Below are 26,477 nucleotides of genomic sequence, written 5' to 3'. Positions count from 1 at the left end.
TCAGGTGAATAGGGGGGATGGGGTAACACTCACACGTTTTCCTTCTCCAGAAAGTCTATCGTTCTGGCAGCCCTGTGCACAGATGCATTGTCGTGATGCAGCAGAAGGTGCCCACTCTTGGACTTTGGATGCCGTGACTTCCGTGTGGCGATGACTTTTGGAATACAATCGTTCACGTACCATTCAGCATTGACTGTACAACGTGTGTCCAAGGTCACAGAGATGAGATGCCCAATCTTTGTGAAAAAAGTTGCCACCATCTTTTTTCCAGAGCTCCGACTTTGTCACTTTTCTGGGTGGTCCCTCCCCTGGAAAGCACCACACAGAAGACTGTCTCTTCGTTTCAGGATCATAATGGTAGACCCACATTTCATCACCTGTGACGATATTGTAGGTGTCTTGGGACTTCCCACCATTGAATTTTTCAAGCATGAAATGACACCAGTCCACTCTCACCTCCTTTTGGCTTTCTGTCGGGGAATGTGGCACCCAACGGGCACATCGCTTAGTAAGACCTAAGTGACTATGAACGATGGTCTGTGCTGCTGTTGATCCAATATTTAGGGTCCCTTCAATGTCGCAAAATGTAAGATGTGGATCTTCTTTGATCATTTTCCTCACAGCATCAATGCTTTCAGGAGTCACAACTGTTGCTGGCCAACCGGGACAAGGTTCATCTTCAATTGACTGCCAACTCCTCGAAAACTCCCGCAACCAAATTCCAACTGTGGCCCTAGAAGGGAAAGCTTCACCAAAAACACGCAGCACAGGAGAATGGCATTCTTCGGCACTTAAACCCTTTTTATGATCATAAAAAATCATGGTGCGAAAGTCGCGGCGCAACAGCTCCATCCTGCACCGTCTCTGACTCAGCACTGCCTGTGCATTCTTACCGTGCTGTGGGGGGGGATCACAGCTAGCCAGGGGCTGTGCGCGCACGTCCCAAGGTCGAAAAACATCGCTCTTTTGAATGAAAACCAACCCCATTGTCCTCCACCTTACGGTTTACGGGCTGCTAAAAACTTTTGGCATAGCCCTCGTATGTGGCCCTCGAGTTTGCCAACATAAAGATTTTTTCATCTGTGACTTAACATTCTGATCAATTGCGAGGCTTTGGAATTGGGTGCCAGACAGGTGAAATGGTGTGGTGATCAGGTGCTTGATACCATAACTTCTACAGAAATCTCTAAATGCTGAAGCCATAAATTGTGGGCCGCTGCTGGGAACCACTGCAGCTGCAGCCTCTTCTATAGTAAAGAAAGGAGATAAAGCCCAGAGTGTATACGAAGACAAGGAAAAAATTCCAAGATTTCCGGGTTAAAAGTACATTTTTTCTTGGGTGAAAATACACTTTTTCTGTGTAAAGTGATAATATACTTTCCCTCAGAACCGTAAAACTTATAAATTCCTTGAGTAGTTAAGATTTTCTACACGGGCGTATAACTTCCCAGCACTTTAGAAAATAAACCCAGGAAGAGAAAGAAAAGGTGTTTTGAAAAAATCTTTGATGTGTAGCAACATGTACACTGCATATTTTCATATTACGAAAGTATATATTCAAATTCAACCAAACACAGAACATTAGTTCCCAAAGCATTGAAATCAAGATTGCGATACAGTTTTGTAAGCCAATCATAGCTCCTGACAGTGAACTTGCTAGCAGATGACAGGAGATATTCAGAGTTTAAGACATCTGATGTAGCCTGCCAATAAGAACATCACTCTTAGGTAGCGCGAATACATAAATACGAAAAGTTAAAGATTTAAATTAATATACTAGTGTAGCTACAAGCTACAAGCTTTCACATATAATATTGGTCTTTTCTTGTGTGTGTTATATTTTAAGACACACCACACAAATGTGTCAGTAAAATTTTAAGTAATGACCTAAGCATCTGCACTTCTGGGTTCAAAATTCTTGCCTCAAAGTGTTAAGCTTTAAAAGAGAATCAAAGGCTCTGTGTTTTAAGAAATCACATCCATACAAATAACATAATTCATTGTGAGTAAAATGAAATTTACTTTGAAAGTAATGCTTTTGAAAGCACCATTCACAATATTTACCTGTGACCTGCTATAATTCGTTTCAGCAGTTAAGAGAGCACCAGAAAACGGCCTTACTGTGCATGAGCAGCTATGACGATGTAGGAAGCCCATATGTATATAGCACAAAGAGATCTTACATTCCGTCATAAATGAAACTGGACATCAGAGGATACTCCGAGAGCATCAGAATTTTGTTAACCATACTAAAACACATCATTCAGCTTAAAGCGCACATTCCTAGTCCAGATTCACAAAGCAGTAGGCCACAACCTGATATAAAGCTTTTCAGTGTGGTTTTCGGGACACAAATTTTCTTGGATTGCCAGTATTGTATTGCCTTATGTTTAGTTCTTTACTATAGCATAATGCCAAACACGCCAGAAGGTAAAAATGTACACCTGAAATTCAGCAAACTATCAATAGTGTTTCAAATAAATTGACTGTCTTTGCGAAAATATTAAAAAAGCCAAATTTCTTTAGCAAACTGACAAAAATAACTTAATTGTTCTGCAAGGCAATTAATGCCCGACTGCCAAAAATGTGGAAATAAAATGATATCAGAAAACTGAAACTAATAACATATTTTACCCTTACATAATTATGTGAATGTATTTTAATTCCCTTGATAGCTACCAGCCACAGAAATTCATTTTGTTTTCATTTGACTTAAGAGATGTAAATGAAGAGGAAACAGCCAAATCACTAACTGCAAACATGGGCCAAGTGGAGACTACCCCTCTCCTCACTACAACTAAGACTGCTCTGCACATGATCGAGTCTGGCACCTTCAGCGCGTTAGTCAAATTTTTCCAGGTTGGATTTAGCTGCTTGTTGCTACTCCTGATACAGGTAACAGCTGCACTTGAATTACCCAGAAGCAGGAGAAAAAGTACTATTCACCCATGGCTCAACTGCGCATGAGTCCACTGGCAACTGCTCAAACAAACTTTATGTAAACCATTGGGACATCACACTCATTAAAAGCAGTTTGTTGTTATGAACTATTGGATAGTCTTTGTCCTTTAAAACATTATGCTATTGGCAGACACTTGTGTGTGCGTGTTTTGTTGTTGTAAATGGCGAGTGGCATGGTTTTTTGGCCTTGTTTATGTTTTATTGTTGCAGTAGTTTTCTGCAGTATCAGGCTAAAGTGAAATTCTCTGTTAGAATATCAGTTCGTATCAGTCAAAACTACAATAATTTAACTGAAAACTAAAACAATGAAAAATTCCCAGAATTCTAATAATTTCCAGGTTTCCGCTGGATGAAAAAAACTCCCGAGTTTCTCCTGGATTTCCCGGCTGTCCTGGGGCATGTACACCCTGATGATGTTGACATCCACACTTTATGTGGCAAATCTGAAAGAACATTAATGAACGACAACCACATTGCTCCCTGGAAAGGGCGGGCAAAATCTACGTGTATTCTTTACCATGGATAGTCAGGCTGGGGCCATGAGCTGAAACACCGTGCTGGGGCTGACTGGTTACAGGCACAGCTGTAGCGATCTCCCGGTTAAAAAGGCACTCCCCCCCCCCCCCCTCCCCCCACATGAAAATACGCTTCTTCCAAGGTGAAAATACTCTTTTCCTGTGATAAGCAACAGTGTATTTTCCTGCGTAGCTGTAAAAATATCAGTCCTTTGAATAAAGGTAAAGGTTTTATACACCAGCACAGAACTTCGACACTTTAGAAAACGAAACTTGACAAGAGAAAAAAAAACGCACTTTGGAAAGATTTTTGATGTGCAGTAACATGTACACTGCATATTTTCGTATTACGAAAGAATACATTCGAATTCCATCAAACACGACACATTAGTTTCTGAAGCATTGAATTAGAGATTACAGTGTGCTTCTTTTGTCAGCCAACCATAGCACATGTCACATACTGTCGGTGGCCACTGACAGCAGATATTCAGAGCATAAGACACATGATGTAGTCAGCCAATAAGTAGCATGAATACACAAATAGGAAAAGTTAATGGTTTAAATTAACATAAGTAGTGTAGCTACACGAAAAGCTGAGATTTCATATATAATGCTGGCCTTTTTTGCATGTGTTCCACTTTAAGATAAATTACACATTATGTGCCAGTACAATTTTAAACAATAGCATTAATGTCTGGTCTTCTTGGCTCAAAATTATTTTAAGTGACTAGTCCTCAAAGAGTTAAGTTTAAAATGAGAGTCAAGCACCCTGCAATTTAAGAAATTCATTACACCTACTATCACTAACATAATTCATTTTGCGTAAAAGGAAATTTCCTTTGAAAGTAATACTTTTCAAAGAACCATCCACAATATTTTCCTGCAACCTCTTAGACATGGGTTTCATTTCAGCAGTTGCCAGAGAGCGCCAGAAAACAAGCATGACTGTGCATCGGAAGCTACAATGACGTAGGAAGCCCCTATTTCATACACATATAGCATTAAGAGATGTTACATGATGTCATAAAAGAAATATGACATCAGAGGATCCTCCAAGAACATAGGAATTTTGTAAACCATACTTAAACGCATAATTCGACTTAAAGATTGCAGATTCACAATGAAGTAGGCCAAGTTTTCGGATGCAAATTTTCTTGGAGCATCAGTACTGTAATGCCTCATGTTTGGTTCTTTATTATGGCACACTGCCATACAGGCCAGAAGATGAAAATGTGCACTTGAAATCCAGTGAACAGTTGAAACTAGTCAATAGTGTGGAACGAAACACTTTGTTTCTTATAAATTGACTGCATCTGCAGAAAAGATTAATAAAAGCTACATATATTTATCAAACCGCCAAAAATAATTTCATTGTTGTGCAAGGCTATTACTGCTAGACTGCCAAAAACATTGAAATAAAATAAAATCAGAAAACTGAAACTAATAATATATTTTAACATTCCATAATTATATGAATGTATTTTAATTAATTTGTTAGCTCCTAGCCACAGAAATCCATTTTATTTTCATTTGAGAAGTGAACTATAAACGAAGAGAAAACAGCAAAATCACTAAATGAAAACACAGGTCACTATCCTTCTTCCCACTACAAACCAGACCGATCTGCGCATGCGCAAATCTGGTAGCTTGAGCGCACCAGAAAACTTTTTGTGGGTAGCATGACTGCTTCTTGCTACTGCTGCAGCCACATTTCAAGTAGCCAGGAGTGGGAGGTGGTACTCCTCATACGCAACTCAACTGCGCATGCGCATGATCCCGTTGGCAACTACTCAAAACGAACTTCATGTAAACAGTTGTGATGCCACGCTCATCGGAAGCAGTTTGCTGTTACGAAGTATTCCATAGCCCTCATCTTAAAGCCTCTGACACATCTTGCTTTTGGAAGGCGCTTGTGTGTGCACTGTGTTTTGTTCTCTTGTTGACATTTTATTGTTGCAGTATTATTATGCAGTAGGGTAATACAGTAAAATTCTTTGTTAGACTATCAGTCAAAATTACAAAAATTTAACTCAAGACTGAAACAATGAAAAATTCCCGTAATTCTATGAACATCCTGGTTTTTTTTCCCGGTTTTCTGCCGAATAAAAAAATTTCCGGGTTTTTTCCGGATTTCCCAGTTGTCCCTGAGTGTATACACCCTATACATTCAGTTTTGGGATCTATGCTCTGCCAGTACACGACACCATGCTACTGCTTGCATTTGGCATATTCCCCAATGTGCAGTGTGGAAGAACTGCAATATGTGGGGGAATAGAGTGGGAGGGACAATCATCCAACATTCTGTATCGACCGAGGCTAACACAATGACTCCTTCAGTAACACCGAGTCTGTGCCTGGGGAAAAAATAAGTGAGCCACTCTGGGTCTGCATCTTTATGCAAATGTTCAGGTCAGCCCCACTGCACTGCAGATAACGCCCTCTGAAGGAGTAGGTCACGGCTTGTCTGCTGCTACACCACCCACCATATTGGAAAACTCATGAAGGGTGTGCAGCTGATTCATGTCCAAGGCAAAAACAGTGTTTCAAATCTGTAGAAATTGGCATGGTAGTTATGTAGTGCATATAATAACTAAGAAACAATGACCACTACTGCAACTATTCCAACATTTTGTCTGGAAGTTTTGCATGGGGGTCCAACAAAGATAGCATGGGCCCGTGGCCCATCATCAGCTTGTACCACAGAGGTAGACATGGAACTTCCAGACAGCAAAAATGATGGCCCATGCCTCTTTTTCAATCTGTGAATAATCTTGCTGTGGTTAGTTCAACATCTCGTCTTAGACACAAATGCAATAGGCTGTCCCATGCCATCGGCAAATTTATGCAATAGAAAGGCACCAACACCACAATCAGATGCATCTGTGGCTAATGTTAACCATTCACCCAGCTGGAACATTTCCAAACAAGAAGCCAGCCTCAGGAGCAAAGCTGCACAAATTCTCATTCACACGCCTCTGACCACGACCACGCAAATAGAGCACCCATTTTATGTAACTGGTTAAGTGGGTAGGAAATACAAGCAGCATTTGGAATGAACTTGGCATAATAATTGATTCCACCCAGAAAAAATTGCAATTTTTTTATGGTTCTGAGGCACCAGTAAATTAATAATAGTAATTACATGATCTTGGGTGGGTGTAAACTCATGTTGACTCGAATTTTGACCAAAATACTTGACCCTGGGCTGAAAAAAAACTACACTTGATAAGATGACAACATAGACCTTTGGCTTACAGCTGATCAAACAACAACTGTAAATAATGCGAGTATTGTTCCCGCGTGGCCTCCATTCCTAACAAATCATCCAAATAGATGACACAATTAAGGATGCCTTGAATGAACTGTCTCAATACCTCTGAAAAATTGTGGGAGCATTTGCAGCCCCAAACGGCAATATTATTATATCTGTACATGTTGAATGGCATATTAATCAACAGAAACTGTTTTGTGTAAATGAAAATATGCGTCAGCGAGATCAACTTTTGAAAAACACGGACTTCCAGCCAATTTAGCTAACAAGTCCTCTTGCCTAAGAATTGGGTACAAATCGACATGCTCACGCATTAATGAGAGATTTAAAAGCACCACTGATCCAATGTAACCCATTACACTTTTGTACAACACCACAGGTGTTATCCACTAATTACACAAGACTGGGGAGATTACACAAGTATTCTGCAATCTGTCTAGTTCCGCCTTAACTTGATTGTGCATGGTAAAGGGTATCTGATGGGCTCTACAGAACTTGGGCACTGCCAAATGCTTCAAAGAGATGTGCAACTGAAAATTCATAGCACAACTTAAAGAAGGTTCAAACACCTGTTTGGAAGTTTCGCACAACACATCCAGTTCCATGAATGGAATCACCCTAGAAATTAGATTCCCCTGATACTGAATATGGAACCCGAAAAGTGCAAAAGCATCAAGGCTAAAAATGTTAGCAATCGTCTAAGAATTAGCTACAAGCAAGGTTAGTTTCCGAGCTATCTTTTTGTACTTAGCTTGCACCATGACTTGATCCCACAGTGCCGTCAAGTGGCCTTTGCACATCACCACTTTGTGCCACAGTGGACGCAGTGGCAGGGAGCCAATGTGCCAGTAAGTATCCCCATTAAGAACATGACCGCATCGGTGTTCAACTGGAATTCTGCCGTCACCTCCTTGATGTTCAATAGCAGCATGATACACTGCACCCTGTCTGATGATGTTCCTGGCAGCGGCAGGATGGTGTGCAGCAAGCTAAGGATGGAAGTTGACACCCACCAGCCAAAGCAGTCAACCGCGAGGTGTCCTGGCTTGCAGCAAGCAAAAACGGGTAACGTAATGGTACAGGCAGTGATGATGAGGGCCACACTCTGGACATGATTTGACGGCATGACTTGTGTTGGGGGTCCTCATATAATGATGGGGAGGGAAATTCTTCAGGAGCCACTGCTCGCTTCGGAACACTTCAACAGTGAAGCAAGTGCTTTCATAGTATAAAGAAGCATTAACTACTGAATCCTATGGCAGACTACCAGACGCACAGGAGCTCAGTAAATCAGATGATAACCTTGATTGAGAGTCATCAGTTGATCAAAAAGTATGATGATGACTAATACTTCTAACAACATCAAAACCAGAAGAATCATCAAAGAGAGCTTGAGCTAAGGCAATCACTTTATATGCCTTAGCAATTTTTAACACGTCTTACAATGAAGGATTTGATGTTTCTAAAGCCTTTGCACACCTCATGATCCAAAGCCAGGTAGACTGTAACCTCCTGAATTAAAGGATCTGGCTATGACACACCACAATTTTGACAGGTAAAAATCACACTTGTGATATAAGCCTTGTAAATCAGCAGCTTATACTGTGTAGGACTGTTTACTTTGCTTAATATGCAGATTGAACTTGAGCCTAGATGCAACGATGTGCATTTGGTGACTGTAGTATTCAGTCAGCAAAGCATGGGGGTCCAAGAGTGGAAGTAATTTTTGCACCACTTCATACAACTTACTACTAGATGACAGTAACAGCACACAATGGCACTCAGGAACATCAGTTTGACATGCCTTGCAGTGCAGTTCGAAATGCTGTAAATAGACCTTCCAACTCTTTCTTGTCTCACTGAAGGAAGTGAGTGACAGAGGGAGATGTGTGGAAACAGTGGCTGCCACCTGTTTGAGAAACTGTAACACCAACATTTGCTGTTCCTGCTGCTGCTGCTGCAACAACTTGACAAACTCAGAATCCATGGTTCTACTTTAAATGGCATGGTAAGAAAGTGCTCATTGCCAGTTTTCTATCCTGTGTTGCGAGGGTAGAAACTGTTTATTGTCATTTGCTTTGGTGAATATACTGAATAACAGAGAGAGAGTAAGTGTTCCTGTATGTCCACAGCTGACATGAACTGAATGAAGAACTAACAAGTCTGGGACACGGTGAAATCGGCTTAGCAGTATAACAGTTTCAAGTCAGTAACAAAAAACTAAGTCACCTTGGCTGTGCAGTAGTATGATATGAATGGCTACAAAGTACAGCAAGGAATGAGCCACACAGCAAGCCTGGGCCACAGGCTAAGCAGCAAACAAGCACCACTGTGTGGTGCCACGTGACATGTGTATCTCGGTGGTGGTTCCATATCAAATGGCGGCCCGCAGTTGCTGCTCACAGCTTTAGTATCTTTAAATGTCCACATCCATGCTAGGCAGGGATTCTGAATCACTATCAGGTACAAAATGTTCCATATACCACATTTCAGCAAAAAGAAATTTATATCACTGCTGCACTGGCTGGCACATTTGCCCAACATCACCCACTGAACATATCTGGGATATGGTTGGTTGGCAATTTGTCCATCAAAGTCCTCCAGTGACCACTGATGGTCATTTGTTGACTCTCATACAAACTGTGTAAAGAGAGATTCTCCAGGAACATTTCTAGATACAAAGTGATTTCATGTCACAGTGTACAGATACTTTCACTGCAATGAATGGAGGCTTCATATTATACTCAATTATAAAATTCAAATATTATGTATAGTTTTGTAATATGAATAGTTTCAGTACTGTTACATAATTTAATGGCAAAGTAAGCTTGATTCAGTCACTCATATACTTCTTAGTATTCCAATTTTTACAAATGTGTGTGTGTATATTTTGAATAAAATTCTGCTGGGTGTTATTTTAAAGTTTACTGTTAGACTAATATTAAAGCAGGTTTGTACCTTTCCGACAGTAGACTCTGGTTTATGAGCAGCATATCTACCAAAATGAGGCGATGAGTTAGCACTTCCTGCCGCCTCTATTACCCGAGTGCTGCAACATTTTAATTGAGATTAACTGGACACAGAAATTTGGAAGTGTCATCCGTATTAGTCATAATAAACTCTGCACAATAATTCAGATACTTCTACAAAACACAAGAGCATAACAACCTTGATACATACTAAAACTGTGTCCAAAATAATCATAGCACAAGTTTATTAAAAGGCATGCAACTATTTTAAATAATTATGATTGGACTAAACTATTTATTATTAGTCTGAAAATGAAGAGAGACAAATATCATACTACATTTTAACATTTTAATGACTCAATATTCTGTTTACCTTGATACCCCGAGAAAAACCTGCTAAATTAAAATCCAATTGTTGTTATGAGGACAGAACATTACTTATGTTTAATATATTTTCTGAACAGAGAAAGACTGAGTGGAGACATCTGCTGAAATAGCAAACTTTTGTTTTTCATCTCACCTACTAACTATTGAACAATGGAAAATCTGAGCTGGAATGACAACAATGAATTAGGATAGGTTGCTGATCACCACATACAGGAGTCACTAAGCAGCAGACATGCACCATAAAGAATAAACCAAACAGCACCTTAAGGTGTTACATAAATAATGTCACTTCTATATTTAAAGTACATATCAAAGTAGACTAAGCTATCAAAGTCCTTTGTCAGACATAGATTCATCCCCCCCACCCCCCACCCAAATCTCTTGTGTGTGTGTGTGTGTGCGTGTGTGTGTGTGTGTGGGTTTGTTTGTTTTAAAAAATAAGTGTGTATTTCTCATTCAAGACTTTGCATTAACTCATTCCTGCCACTGAGGATTGTTCAATCAATAGCTCTGATTGAATCTGATTACAATCAGTATAAAACTGACATTGATACGAAATGTTTCAAATACCACACTTTGAGACAAACTTTGAAACTGTGGGGGAAGATATTTTTCTACTTTTTTATGGGAGTAGTGGAGAATGCAACCATTCATAAATACTGCCAAGTGCAGCAACTGTCTATCATTAGGTATAAACATGGGAATAGAACTTTCTGGTGGAAATTGAAGGAGTATAGGTAATGACTCACCGGATTGTAGAGATGTACCATCCATTGAAATCTAACATTTATTCAGTAGTATGTTCGAGCACTGAGTAGTAAATGCCGCAGTGGCCACTCCTGGGTGGACACTGGTTGGTTGTCATGCATACACAAAAAACACTGTGCAGAAATTGCAGCAGAATTGATATACGACATGACTGCTGTAACAGGTGGGCCTGCATCTGACAGGATAAGCCTACAACAGGACTAACTGGAACAGGATTTGCTCGATGGGCGTATAGGGCAGGTCTTGCACCTGGGTCTTTCACAAGGGAATGACCCATATGACAAGAGCTTGGGAGAGAATGTGGTATAAAGACTTGTGGGGTAAGATGTTCCTCATTTCTGGACACTTTGATAAATACAGGAAATCATGGAGAAAGATATGGCTGAATTGTCCTAGTTTGGGCTGATGCTGGGTGATGAGGGGGAGTGTTGCTTTGCCATTGGTACTTGGGGTTGGAAGTTTCGAGATTTCAGAATATTATGTGCAAAATCTGTCTATGGAGGATTAGGTCTGGAGAATGTGCCTATCTGTGAAGGCCTTAGCAAGATCTTCAGTACAGCGGGCACCGGATTTCTCATCACTGCAGATGCACCTTCCACTGGTGGCCAGGCTATATGGAAATTAGTGTTTTGTGTGGAGGGATGACGATTGATTGGAAGTGTTAGTCAAATACCCTGCTACAATAGGACATTGAGGATTGTTGGTTTTCAGGATTTTGGAAAGCATGTAGAATATGGGGTGCAAAGAGATGAGATGGATTTCGGTGAGATATATTGTGATGGGGCTAATGATTTGAGTGACAACTGGATGTTGCATTTGACTTCTGGGCAGAGATCATTATGGCAGGGCTTGTAAATAAAGCAGTCAGACAGGTGACAGATGCCTTCTGTCAGGCAGTAAGTGTGCTTCATCAAAAATAGTGGCAGAACCTTTTTGTAAGAAGGAAGATTAAATCTGGGTCTATCTTGAGTTTGTAGACAGCTCTTCTTTCCTTCACTGAAAAGTCTGTAAGGAGTCTGGGAAGGGACCTAAAAAGTTGGTCACAGAGAAATTGTAAATAAAGGATTCCTGGATGCTAACCAGGAATAGGTTAGGCAGGAGCTGGACAGGGTCATGTTTGGTTAGTGGTATGAACTGGGAGATGCAAGGTTCAATGTTGGAATTTGGTCGGAGGAATTGGTGGCTAAAAAGTGCTCCCACTGTAGGAACTGAGAGAAGGAGAGTAACTCTTTGATAAGTCCAAAATGATGGAACTCAGTCTTGGTCTTTCCGCTCCCGGGATTGGAATGACTCCTTACCCTCTCCCTTAAAACCCACACCCTTTCATTTTTCCCTCTCCTTCCTTCCTTCCTGACGAAGCAACTGCCAGTTGCGAAAGCTCGTAATTCTGTGTGTGTGTTTGTGTGTTTTGTTCATGTGCCTGTCTGCCGGCGCTTTCCCGCTTGGTAAGTCTTGGAATCTTTGTTTTTAATATATTTTTCCCATGTGGAAGTTTCTTTCTGTTTTATATATATATATATATATATATATATATATATATATATATATATATATATATATTGAGAGGCCAACATCAAAATACCCAGAATAGTGAACAGCGGCCAACAAGCGGTTTGCGGACTTACACCACTTATTGCCCAAACCACCTGTTTCTGAGCCAAAAATATCCTTTTAGAATGAGAGGAATTACCCCAAAAACTAATACCATATGACATAAGGGAATGAAAATAAGCAAAGTAGACAGATTTTCATGTCGAATGATCACTTTCTTCAGATACTGTTCCAATAGTAAAAATGACAGCATTAAGTCTTTGAACAAGATCCTACAAGTGGACTTTCCATGACAGTTTACTATCTATCTGAACACCCAGAAATTTGAACTGTTCAGTTTCACTAATCACATGCCCATTCTGTTGAAATTAAACCATCAGGTTTTGTTGAATTGTGTGTTAGAAACTGTAAAAACAGTCTTACTGTGACTTAGCATTAGTTTCTTTTCTACAAGCCATGAACTTATGCCATGAACTGCACTATTTGAAACTGAACACTACTGCACACAACATCCTTTACTACCAAGCTAGTGTCTACAGCAAACAGAAATATTTTAGATTTACCCTAATACCAGAGGGCATATCATTTATATAAATAAGGAACAGGAGTGGCCCCAACACTGATCCCTAGGGCACCCCCCACTTGACTATACACCACTCAGACCCCACATCACAGCCATTCTCAACACTGTGAATAATGACCTTTTGCTGTCTGTTGTTAAAGTAAGAGTTGAACCAATTGTAAGCTGCTCTCCATATTCCGTAACGATCCAGCTCCAGGAGCAATATTTCGAGATCAACACTATCAAACGCTTAGTTAAATAAAAAAATATGTCAGAAAAGAGAACTTAGTATTTTCAGTTTTTAAACGACTTCTAAAGCTGAACTGTACAATTTATAGCAAATTATGTGATATAAAATGGTCAATTATCCTTATATACACATCCGTTTCAACAACTTTGCAAACACCGACAGCATAGAAATATGTCTAAAATGGTCTATATTATCCCTTTCTCCGTTTTTATAAAGCAGTTTTGCTACTGAGTATTTTAATCGTTCAGGAAACTGAACATTCCTAAAGGAAAAATTACAAATATAACTAAGTACAGGGCTAATATGTGCAGCACAGTACTTTAATATTTTGCTAGGCACTCCATCATATCCATGAGTTTCCTTAGTCTTGAGTGATTTAATTACTGTGTCAATCTCCCCTTTATCTGTATTACAGAGGAGTATTTCAGACATCAATCTTGGAAAGGTATTTGCCAAGAGAGTTGTATGATTCCCTGTAGAAACTAAATTTTTGTTAATTCACCAGCAATACTCAGAAAATTATTATTAAATACTATCCATATATCTGATTTATCAGTAACAGAAGTATTTTTACTACAAACTGACTTTATATCATCGGCCATGTGCTGGCTGCTGACCAGCCACAACTAACCACATGGTTTTAATTTTCTCCTATGAATTAGCTACTCTATTTGCATACTGCATACCCTGTCTTCCTCATAACAATTTTAAGTACCTTATCATACTGTACGTAATGGGCTACTGTAGCTCGATTGTGACTACTTCTAATGTTCTGATAAAATTCCCGCTTTGTTCTACATGATAACCTTATCCCACTTGTCAGCTACACAGGCTGCCTTTTACTGCTAGTACCTCGTTTAGAACATTCTAATGGAAAGCAACTCTCACAGAGCATGAGAAATGTGTTAAAGAACACATTACATTTGTCATTATGTTATCAGTCTTATAAACATCCTGCCACTCCTGTTCTTGACGAGGTTTAAGAAACTCTCTACTGCCGTTCCTACATAATTTGTAAATATAGGTGATATTTATTTGAGTACAAAAGCCTTTTAGTCTTAAAATTTGTGCATCATGGTCTGAAAGGCCATTCACCCTCTTACGAACAGAATGCCTGTCTAGTAATGAAGAATGAATAAAAATATTGCCTATGGCTGTGCTACTGTTCCCCTGCACCCTAGTTGGAAAAAAACACAGTCTGTATCAGATCATATGAATTTAGGAGATCTGCCAACATCCTTTTTCCTGCACTATCACACACAAAATTAATACTGAAGTCACCACATATAATTAATTTCTGGTACTTCTTATGAAGTGAATCAAGAACCCTCTCTAACTTGAGTGGAAATGCTCTCGCGTCAGAGTTATGGGACATATAAACAACAGAAAATAGAAGTTTAGTTTCACTAATGATGGTGATGATCATGAAATGCACTAAGGGAGACAATACAGGAAAAAAAATATGAAAATTAACACTGAAATTCCTGTAACAAATGAGGCTTGAGAAGTTCAAAGTGGTGTACAAGGTAGATAACAAGTCAGAGTTAGAAAGGAGATACACAGCCTAATGCAAATATGAAGCCAGAGGTGAAAGAGAAAAGCACATAAAAATACTGGAACAGAAGAAAAAAGTTACTGAAACAATACATACTGAAGTAGGGCTTGCAGATGCTCGAGTGAAGAAATGGAATTCTAACTTTCAGTTTAAAGTCTACCAGTCAATTCATTTAATAGCACAAGGGGTAAGGATGAAAAAATATGAATAGGAAATGTATGCATGTCTACAAAGGCAGAAAAATTACTACAAACACAGAATTGGGGGGTGCACAGTGTAAAAAAAAGCAGGTGCAGCATCTTTCCCTACCTATAGCACACATTTTCACATTTCCAATCTATCCTCCTCTCTTTTCCTCCAATGGATACATACCCCACTGGTCGATCTCACACAGGCAGGTGCTGATCAACCAGCCCCTGTCAGCACAGAAAGTGTGCAGTAGGGTCACCAGAACGTAATTTAGAACAGGATGATGTTACATCTTATGTGCCTGCCAGAGGGGGGGGGGGAGGGGGCGGCAGCCAGGTGAACACGGAAGGTACAGGTAGGCAAACGGCTATTGTACAGCCAGTCTCCCTCTGATTCGCTGTTTTTTTTTTTTTTTAACTTTACTTGCAAAATTCTCTTTTCTTTTTATCTCTGTTTTTAATTCAATATTTACTTTTCACTTGTCCCTTCCATTATCTCCCCACTGAAACTGGCATAGTGCTTAGCAATGTACTTACTAAATCTGATGCTTTTCTCTTTATATTTGCCTCCCTCTCCTCGAATCAGGCAGATGCAAATCTCACTCAACCAAGAGAACATGTGAACTGAGGGTGGGAGGATAGGGCTCTGACTTTCCTCCAACAAACATACCTTTTTTTCATTGAAAAGGGAAGATATAGTTCTAAAAACTAGGAGGATTATTATTTTCTACTTTTAGTGTTTCAATCAGTAACATTATGAACTGTGCTTTCTGTAAAGTACTGGCCTGTCTCTCCGTAATTTTACATACTTACGCGTTCATGCCTGCTACAGACTTATTGTCTTGAAGATGTCCTTTTCCTGACATGTGAATAACATCTGTCAACAAATAGTTATCATCCAATTAATAAAGTATAAATGTAAGATGAGAACAGATTTATTTACTACAAACAACAATCGCACGAAAAGAACAGATGTCATAAAATTTTTGAGTATTATTTCGATACACACAGAAACAAGTATAAAAAATTACAAGGAATGTGTGCCTGGCCTTAAAACAATTTTTCCACACTGCACGCAAACCACTGTTGAGAATGTGAACATTGTAATGGTGCAGGCTAACATCGAAGAATGGTCAAAACATAGTCTAACATGGGTTATCTAAAACAGAGAATGGCAGACTGAATATGGCACAGAAATTAAGCTCCAGTGCCAAAGAAATGCAAAACAACACATTGTTGGCCATTGTGTGCATAAATGCAACAACAGAAAAATTAAAAAAAATTACTGATTACAGCAATGTGCACACAACAAACATATATGTAAAATAAATACTGGTAACCAGAAATAAAACTTTGTTTTAACTTATGAAAATATACACTGTTTAAAACTTGTATCAAACAATACCATAACCACTTAAAAATAGTTCTAGGTTTTTACAACAACAATATATGTAAACTTCTTCAGAATGAGATTCTCACTCTGCAGCGGAGTGTGCGCTGATATGAAACTTCCTGGCAGATTAAAACTGTGTGCCCGACCGAGACTCGAACTCGGGACCTTTGCCTTTCGCGGCCAAGTGCTCTACCATCTGAGCTACTGAAGCACGACTCACGCCTGGTACTCACAGCTTTACTTCTGCCAGTATCTCGTCTCCTACCTTCAAAACTTTACAGACGAGATACTGGCAGAAGTAAAGCTGTGAGTACCAGGCGTGAGTCGTGCTTCGGTAGCTCAGATGGTAGAGCACTTGGCCGCGAAAGGCAAAGGTCCCGAGTTCAAGTCTCCGTCGGGCACACATGTAAACTTCTTGATAGAATAAAACTGTATGCTGGGCCAGGATTCAAACCTGAGACTTGTCTTTCCCAGGTTCCAGTATTAATCTGCCAGGAAGTTTCAAATCAGCACACACTTCAACACAGACGTAAAATTTATTTTGGAATGTAAGCAGGTTATCTTTGCTATTTTCAGTTTGTTAGTAAAACACGTGCTACAGTCCTCTAGTGTATTTACTTACCATTGTACATGTCTATTGCTATTCAGCTTGTTGGGAAGCTATCATGAAATTCCTGACATCAATGGTTAGGAAATTCTCCATACTCTGTGCATGTGCATGTTAACTTGTAGCTCTCCTCATATCACACTGTGTAATTTGATAATCCCTCACACTTAACCATAGCAAGACCCATACGTTAGGTTGGTTCATAAGTTCGTAGCATTTTAATAAACACAACAGAAACATAACAGAGACTTTAGTCACCAATAATCTACTCTATTTCACTATTTATAACAGCCTGCCATTGCTTGGGTAACTTTTCTATTCCACAAGTGTAGAAATCACAGAGTTGAGGTGAAGAAGTCATTCAGCCACGTTCAGAGAACATTTTCAACCAGACAGGAAGTTCCTTGAAAGCTGTTCGATATAGACAATGTAGGAAAAGATAGATAGCTACTTCCCATAAAGACGACGTGTCAAGTTGCAGACAGGCATGATTAAAAGACACTCACATATAGCTCACATGTAGCCACACCCTTTTTCAGTAAAGAAAGATGTGCATGTGCATAAGCAAGCACACCTCACACACACACACACACACACACACACACACACACACACACACACACACAACCACAACCACCAACTCCAGCATCTCGCCAGTCCAGCCAGTTCTTGGGTACACTGACATGGATCATTATAGATTGATACATTTAAACAATCTTCATAAAACCTTGAAGGTCTTCCTGAATGTGGAGAGTCAGTAATGTCAAAACAATCCTCCTTGTGCTGTCCAATGGCACTATACCCATAGATGGTGCAAGTGTTTCTGGTTACCTCCACTACTGTCACTATTCTGCTGAACTCTCACAGAAGAATATGTCGGTAATGTTCTGATTTCTACACTTGTCACTCCATTTTCTAGCATCCACAGCTCCACTCACTATCTCCAAATGACAACATGGAAACTTAAACAGCAACAGTGAATTATAAATAAAAACTGACAATCCATAAATAAACCTCTAGCAATCAGCCATTGCAACTGGAATAACATGCAAAAAAAAAAAAAAAAAAGCTACAATCTTTTGCACCAACCTAATATTTTTGGATACCAATTTGTGGATATGTTACACTATTCAAATTCTCTCTCAATTTACAAGATACAGTCAAGTCACTCAAGTAGTATGAGTAAAATTTTAGTGTTGTAGGGTATTTCGTGGTGCAAATACATTCTGAAAACAGTTTTGTAGTATTTTCAGTAGTTCAGAAGTTGTTTAAGCTTTTTAGGTGTTCCACTCCAAAAAGTCAAAATCTAATTAGAATGACTATCCGTCATATTCTGTACCCTGAAATTCATGAAGATATGTGGACTCTGAATCCTGTAGAAAGAAAACTCCACTCACAAGGAACTTTATGAATAAAGGCAGTCAAATGAAAATGAGACAGACTATTTAATGAGCATGTGGTGGATGTGGTAACACAGGTACAGTATGAATGTTAACTGCTGTGCCACGTGTCTATTAGACATGCTCATCATGCTTTCAACTTCACTGTGGGGCTGGGAAAGAGGAACAACAAGGAATAGAGCCATTTTTAACTGTAGATGGAGTGTAAGGAAGTGAAATTTATACCCGAATGCCTTCTTTGTATAGTGAACACAGTACGCCATGAGCTAGTATGTTTGCATGGGATGAATTGTTTTGACAAGGTCGGGTGTCACTGGAACACAGCAGTCGGCCAGGAGAGGCTCACTGTGTCATTAACTCTTCTCTTTAAAGTCAAGATGGTGTATTTAGTAATGAAACAAAGCACTAGGCTCTGCCAGAAATATCGACTCTTAGACAATGTGTCTAATAGTGTATTTTAATACAACAGTAAGCCATCTTAGGCAGTTTATAACACTTAAAACACTTGATAATGGCACTTTGTAGTTGAAATCATGATTGTGTAAGTGTAAATGTAACTGTAACATTGTAAATAAACAACAGTCTAATGGCAGTACTGACTTTAAATAAATATATTATTACTGTGGCTCCGCATTATCAAAAAATTATTAGCCCTTCTCTCACTTCTCTGGTGGATGCTGCCATCACCAATGATCGATGATGGATAGTAGAGGACTTGTGGCTCATGTAGAGCATCAGTCAGTACTGCTCATAACATCATGACAGAGCATCTGAAGTTTTGTGAAATCTGATCATAATGGGTTTTCCACTGCTTGAAGGAGGACCGACCAGAAATTGCACAGGATGTTGACATCACTGCAGCTCCTGGAACAGTATCATAATGAAGAATATTGTTTCCTGTCCCATATTCCCATGGAAAATAAAACATGGTGTCATCATTTGGAGCTGGTGAATGTCAGAGCCAAGAATGGAAGAAGATGGGTACACCCCTACTGAAAAAATCCAAAGCCGTGCACCCCAGCTCAAGGAAACACAAAGTTTTTCTTCAACTGCAAGGCCCTGTTGTTTCTGGCTTTCTAGAACACAGTGCCACAATTAACACACAATGGTACATGGAAACTTTGCAAAAACTGAAGTGCGCCAAGTCCAAGCACCCAAAAATATTGATTGAAGGCACGATTCTGTTGCAGGATAATGCATGCCAACACACAGCCAAGGTTGTTTCAACTCCGCTACAGAAATTTCATTGGGGAGTCCCTTACTCTTCCTCCACACAATCCTGATCCCTCTCCATGCGAGTTTCACTTATTTACAGCCCTGAAGAAAGACATTCGTGGCCATCAATTTGCTTTGGAAGAAGTGTGCATGCCTGGGTACAATTATGGTTCCATAGTCAGCTGCTAACATTTTTCCATGAAGGCATGGATATATTGTCTCTCAATTGAATACATATATTAACAGTTATCATGATTACTTTTGAAATAATAAACAGTTTTCTTAATTTACCCCACTGCCTCTTTCTCATTTGGCTCCCACTTACATGTCTGTAAGAACCCACACAATGTGATATTACAAGCGGCTGATGGTAAGACCAAAGGCAGAGATGAGTATACCTGATGATGTGGCTGGCTGGCCAAAGTGGAGCCTGCTAGCCAGTCGAGTGGGAAAGCACAGGTGTGCTTGGAAGCTGTGATTGACCACAGCTGTAACAAGCTTTGCAGATATGTTCACAACAACAGATACACCAAAGATATTGAGGTGGTGAGAGAAGCTCACTGCAACTTTAATTATGATCCTCAAGCTTATACTTTCAAACTTATAAATGTCTGAATTATAACAGTATATAAAAATTAATAACAAATGAACCAATCATACAACATGCACTTATGATGTGCCATATGAAAGCTGCTAGTGTCAGTAATTACCACAACACATTAAATTTACAACCAGACACCTACAGAGAGCCCCAGGAAGAATGGTCAATCTTCAGGGACATGACTGAAATGCTCACTTGAAGCAAAAAACTTCATATGGAAAAAATGCCCTATACCGAATGGTTTCTGGATTAGGTTATATTTAATGTACATTTATTTTTGGGTTAGCACTGCACATGTATGAGTCTCACCAGCACAACTTCTTTGATATTTTATTCTAACCCAATCTACCTAATTGCTTTCAACCTCTTTGCTAGGGATGTCTTTCTACAGTTAAATTAACCTCCTGAACGCGCAGTTGTCCATACTGTGTTGAGAATGAAGTATCTATTTATTTATTATTCCATGTGATCTGTTGGTGCCTGGTGTGTTGCAGATGTCAGAAAATATCAATTAACATTGTTTTCAAATATTAACATATAGTATCCTAAGGTATTATATTGCAAAGATTGGTTAAGTTTACTTCACTCCAATTGCTTAATGTTTTCAATTTAACACAAACAGCAAGATTACTGTTCTATGTATTCATTTATAGAGTAAAAACAGTGACACAACAAGTATGACTTTACGGCTTTGCTAAATTTATGTTGTCTTCAATGGACTTAATACTAGTGGCAAGATTGCTGAACAGTTAGAGGACCATGTGGAAAGCCCCCCCCCCCCCCCCCTCTTTTTTACACATTTGAGTGTTTGTACGTAAAACATGCAGATTTGAGTTTTTCCTTGTGTTGTGTTTATGTATTTCATTATTTTGTAAAACTCTGGAGTCAGTTGCCACTATATCTACATCTACATACATACTCCGCAATCCCCATACGGTGTGTGGCGGAGGGTACCTCGTACCACAACTAGCATCTTCTCTCCCTGTCCCACACCCAAACAGAATGGGGGAAAAATGACTGCTTATATGCCTCTGTACAAGCCCTAATCTCTCTTATCCTATCTTTGTGGTCTTTCCACGAAATGTAAGTTGACGGCAGTAAAATTGTACTGTAGTCAGTCTCAAATACTGGTTCTCTAAATTTCCTCAGCAGTGATTCACGAAAAGAATGCCTCCTTTGCTCTTGAGACTTCCACCCGAGTTCCTGAAGCATTTCCGTAACACTCGCGTGATGATCAAACCTACCAGTAACAAATCTAGCAGCTCGCCTCTGAATTGCTTCTATGTCCTCCCTCAATCCGACCTGATAGGTCGTATTAGTGTTTTATAAGTGGTCTCCTTTACAGATGAACCATATCTTCCCAAAATTCTACCAATGAACTGAAGACAACTATCCGCCTTCCCCACAACTGACATTAAATGCTTGTCCCACTTCATATTGCTCTGCAACGTTACGCCCAAATATTTAATCAACGCGACTGTGTCAAGCGCTACACTACTAATGGAGTATTCAAACATTACAGGATTCTTTTTCCTATTCATCTGCATTAATTTACATTTATCTATATTTAGAGTTAGCTGCCATTCTTTACACCAATCACAAATCCTGTCCAAGTCATCTTGTATCCTCCTACAGTCACTCGACGACGACACCTCCCCGTACACCATAGCATCATCAGCAAACAGCCACACATTGCTATCCACCCTACCCAAAAGATCATTTATGTAGGTAGAAAAAAACAGCGGACCTACCACACTTCCCTGGAGCACTCCAGATGCTACCCTCATCTCCAATGAACACTCACCATCGAGGACAACGTACTGGGTTCTATTACTTAAGAAGTCTTCAAGCCACTCACATACTTGGGAACCAATCCCCTATGCTCGTACCTTAGTTAGGAGTCTGCACTGGGGCACCGAGTCAAGCGCTTTCCAGAAGTCAAGGAATATGGCATCCGTCCGATACCCGTCATCCATGGTTTGCAAGATACCATGTGAAAAAGGGCGAGTTGCATTTCACAGGAGTGATGCTTTCTAAAGCCATGCTGATGCATGGACAGCAACTTCTCTGTCTCAAGTACATTCATTATATTCTAACTGAGAATATGTTCCAGAATCCTGCAACAAACCAATGTTAAGTATATTGGTCTATAATTTTGAGGATCCGTCCTTCTACCCTTCTTATACACAAGCGTCACCTGCACTTTTTTCATGTCACTCGGGACTTTACGTTGGGCAAGAGATTCGCGATAAATGCAAGCTAAGTAAAGAGCCAATGCAGTAGAGAACTCTCTGTAAAACCGAATTGAAATCCCATCAGGACCTGGCGATTTATTTATTGTCAACCCATTCAGCTGCTTCACAACCCCATGGATGTCTATCACTATGTCCTTCATATGGGAATCTGTAAGAGACTCAAACGGCAGTTTGTTTGCACGATCCTCCTGTGTGAAAGATTTTTCAAATGCTAAATTTAAAATTTCAGCTTCCATTTTACTGTCTTCTGTTGCCAGGCCAAACTGATAAGTGAGTGACTGGATGGAAGCCTTCAACCTGCTTACCGATTTTATGCAAGACCAGAATTTCCTTGGGATTAAAGAAAGATCTTTTGTATGACGGTGCTAGGGGTTGAATGCTTTGCGCATCGCTCTTTTTACAGCAGCATGAATCTCTACAAACTTTTGCCTGTCCTCATTCTCCCGATCTTTCTTGTATCGTGAGTACAACTGCCTTTGCTTCCTGCGCATTCTCCGAATTGTGCTGTTAAACCACAATGGGTCTTTCCCGTCCGTAACCCACTTTTTCGGCACATACTTGTCCAATGCGTGATTTACAATGTGTTTAAAATTTGCCCATAATTCTCCCATGTACATCATACCGGAAGTAAATGAAGTCGATTCATTTACTAAGTGGGATGCTAACAACTGGTTATCTGCTCTTTCTAGTAAGAATACTCTCTTGACCGACTTTTTAACTTTTGTAACCACAGTCATAACGACAACATCATGATCACTAATCCCTGTCTCAACATTGACACCGTCGATGAGGTCTCGCCTGTTCGTGGCTACCAGATCTAAAATATTTCCATTACCCGTTGGCTGTCGATTTAGCTGCTCAAGACAGTTTTCGGACAATGTGTTCAAAAGTAATTCACACGACGGCTTGTCTGTACCGCCTGTAATGAATCCATAGACATCCCAGTCTATACTAGGTAGGTTGAAGTCGCCTCCGACTACTATAGCATGATCTGGGTACTTCTGCGATACAGAATGTAGACTCCCTCTGAATGATTCTAGAACTGTCACGGTGGAACCTGGTGGGTGGTAATAACACCCAACAATTAACTTTATTTGTCCTAGCCCTGTTAAACGTGTCCAGATAACTTCACAATCACACTATTTCGACCACAGTAGACACAATATTTTTGTCAACTGCAATGAAGACACCACCTCCTACGGTGTTTAATCTGTCTTTCCGATACACGTTCCAACCCTCACTAAATATTTCAGAACTTCCTATCTCAGGGTTCAGAAAGGTCTCAGTCCCGAGAATAATTTGCGCGCCACGCGCTTCCTGGAGGGCAGTAAATTCAGGAACTTTATTCTGAACACTCTGGAAATTTACTGCTAATATCTTGATAGCTGAAGTGTCTTACACTGAGCGCGTCCTGATTTCCCTGCCTGCACGTCGACTGCTGAGTGGTTTCTGAAAAATTTTCCCTGATAGTGCGCCATTGTACGCAATAAAGGCAGTGACTACCTCTTCTTCTGTGACTTCATCCATCTCCACAGGTTGTGCTGTGGTGGTGGGACGGAGAGCGAGTAATCTGCCATTCCGAGTACCCGTTTTTTCAGAACACGGTTTTGTGGTGTTCCAATTCCTGGGGCAGATTCTCTGCGTCCGAGGTGCTGTGCGCCCTGTGTACTAGTGTTCCTAGTACTCCAATCCTCTGCGAAGGGTGGTGGCAGCTGTCTGCATGCAGATACAGGTCAGTGTGAGTTTTCTTATTGTACACACCGTGGCTCAGGGTACCATCAGCTCTTCTCTTGACCATGGCATCCAGAAATGGTAATCTTCCTTCTGCTTCGGTAAGTACTTTAAAGAAACACCGAGTTAAGACCGTCTTTTGCCTGCCCAATAAAACATGGGCATTACTGGGAAGTGTGAAAGATGACCTTGGTTTGAGGAAGGCCGGCATATACCAAATTCCCTGTGAATGTGGGAAGACTTATATCGGACAAACAGTACGCAACGTCGAAGATTTTTGCCAAGAACATCAAAGGCACACTCGACTGAAATATCCAAATAAGTCGGCAGAAACAGAGCACTGTTTGGCTGAGAAACACGAGATGGATCATGAGTGTACCAAGATCCTGGCTCAGACCTCTAAATATTGGGACAGCATTATAAGGGCAGCTATCAAAACTCGCACCAGGGAAGATCTTATCAACCGAGATTGCGGGTACAATCTCAACAAGGCTTGGGACCTGGCACTGAATGTAATTAGGAAGACTCTCAGCAAGAAGTACGAACTGGCGACCAGGGCGGACATAGCAAGCACATTGATGCTATGACACATTCCGATGCCCACGTCTTTGCGACCACCGGCGCACGGGCACGGACTGCGAAGAAAGCATCCGGCGGGGGGAGGGGATTTAAATCGGCCGCTCGCCCTTAGGAGCTCAGTTCGTCAGCGCACCTGATGATGGCGACATATCTGATTGCCGAAATACTGTGCCCATTGGACACTATGAACCGACAGTATACCCATGGACTGTTCGAGCAAGTTTTTTTCTATTTGCAAAAATTTGATCAGGAGCTGTCTTCAATGTGGGTGTTATTCTAGTGATTGCCTGGAGTAATGTGTGTGTGGAAAAAATAAACAAGGTTTGTATGTATATTGCCCTTCAGGCTAGAATCTTAAGGAATTTGATGGAATACAGTGAAATAATAGTTATTCAAAGTGATAATTTTGTCTGATCGGTAATGAGATAAGGATCTGTTACTGTGGAGTGTTTTACAGCAGAGTCAATTTTGCATGGATATGCACATCTTGAAACAATAATGAAAAAATAAAACAATGAATAATGTTAGGGTCTTAATGGTTAGGGAGCCTGTCTCTGCAATAGGCATATTTTTTGAGAATGCACTCCACTAGCTAATAAGGTAAGAAATGTAAGTAAAATAATGGAGCTGACAGACAAGATAGTGTAATGCAAATGATAACTGTATACAAACAAATGTGGTGTAACTGTATTGATGATCTAATTGTGAACTAGGCAACATTGGGTACTGTGTATATTGTGCAATTCATGACACTGTGGCTGGGAATGAGAGCTTAACATAAAGGGCAATATTTTTGTGACGTACAAGTCATATAATGCTGCATCATTGGATCTATAGGTTATCTTAAAACTTCTATTTGTGCTCCGAGGAATTATGAGCTTAAAGTGGTAATACTGGAACAAAGAACAATAGGTTGGCTGATTAACTGATAACTGTGTTGCTAAACTGACGTGAATATTCTGACAGGTTAATTATTGGGAACATTTAGTGAGTTTGTGAGGATTTAATTTTCTGGCTGAATGAGATTAGTGCTCAGAGTTGAGTAGAGAAGTGGGGCGATGATTTGGTACAACTTCCATCCCCTTTAATTTTGAGTTGACTAGTAATTAAGCTATGTAATGGTGACTAATCTTTTTTTCATAACCTAATGACACTATGCTGCTGCACATAGTGAGTTTTTGCTATCTTGCAAATGGGAAATAAACAAAGGTCATTCAAGTTTAACCAGTTTCAGATATGACTTAGAGTAATGTTTTGTAGTGTAATGCGTCCTTCATTTTAAAAATTTTTATAGTCACCACCTTTCATACTATAGTCAGTTTTAGTGCTAATTGTTATAATGTTATAAGAACTACAAAATGAATCTATTTATGATGGAATGACTATAATTTGCCATTAGTGTTAAACTTTTTTTCTTACAATTAAGTTAAAAGCAAAAGTAAGTGTACTAAAGTAGGGTATTTTGTCTCGTGGTTATCAGTCGCCTAGAACTTAGAACTACCTAAACCTAACTAACCTAAGGACATCACACACATCCATGCAAGAGGCAGGATTCGAACCTGCGACCATAGCAGTCGCACGGTTCCGGACTGAGCGCCTAGAACTGCTAGACCACCGCGGCCGGCAGTGTGAAAGTGCTTGCGAAATATACTGAACACTGAGCAAGTGACATTTTCTGGCTGAAAGTGATCTTCAATGTGCAGTATAATTTAGTTTTTA

General features: G+C 40.0%; 1 protein-coding gene across 2 annotated transcripts in view; it reads right to left on the bottom strand.

Annotated features, from left to right (window-relative positions):
* Window positions 1-26,477, bottom strand: part of LOC126365854 (alpha-tubulin N-acetyltransferase-like) — a 101,697-nt gene that overhangs the window by 40,252 nt on the left and 34,968 nt on the right. For both annotated transcript variants that reach the window (XM_050008516.1, XM_050008517.1), the window contains exons 5-6: window positions 15,791-15,854; window positions 9,706-9,796 (exon numbers count right to left, since the gene is read on the bottom strand). In XM_050008516.1, coding sequence (XP_049864473.1) covers window positions 9,706-9,796; window positions 15,791-15,854 — 155 coding nt within the window. The remainder of the gene's footprint in view (window positions 1-9,705; window positions 9,797-15,790; window positions 15,855-26,477) is intronic.

This window comes from Schistocerca gregaria, chromosome 4 (genome assembly GCF_023897955.1).
Source record: "Schistocerca gregaria isolate iqSchGreg1 chromosome 4, iqSchGreg1.2, whole genome shotgun sequence".
NCBI classification, from domain to species: Eukaryota; Metazoa; Arthropoda; class Insecta; order Orthoptera; family Acrididae; genus Schistocerca; species Schistocerca gregaria.
The sequence above is the reverse complement of the archived record's forward strand: the minus strand, read 5'-3'. Positions and strand labels throughout refer to the sequence as shown.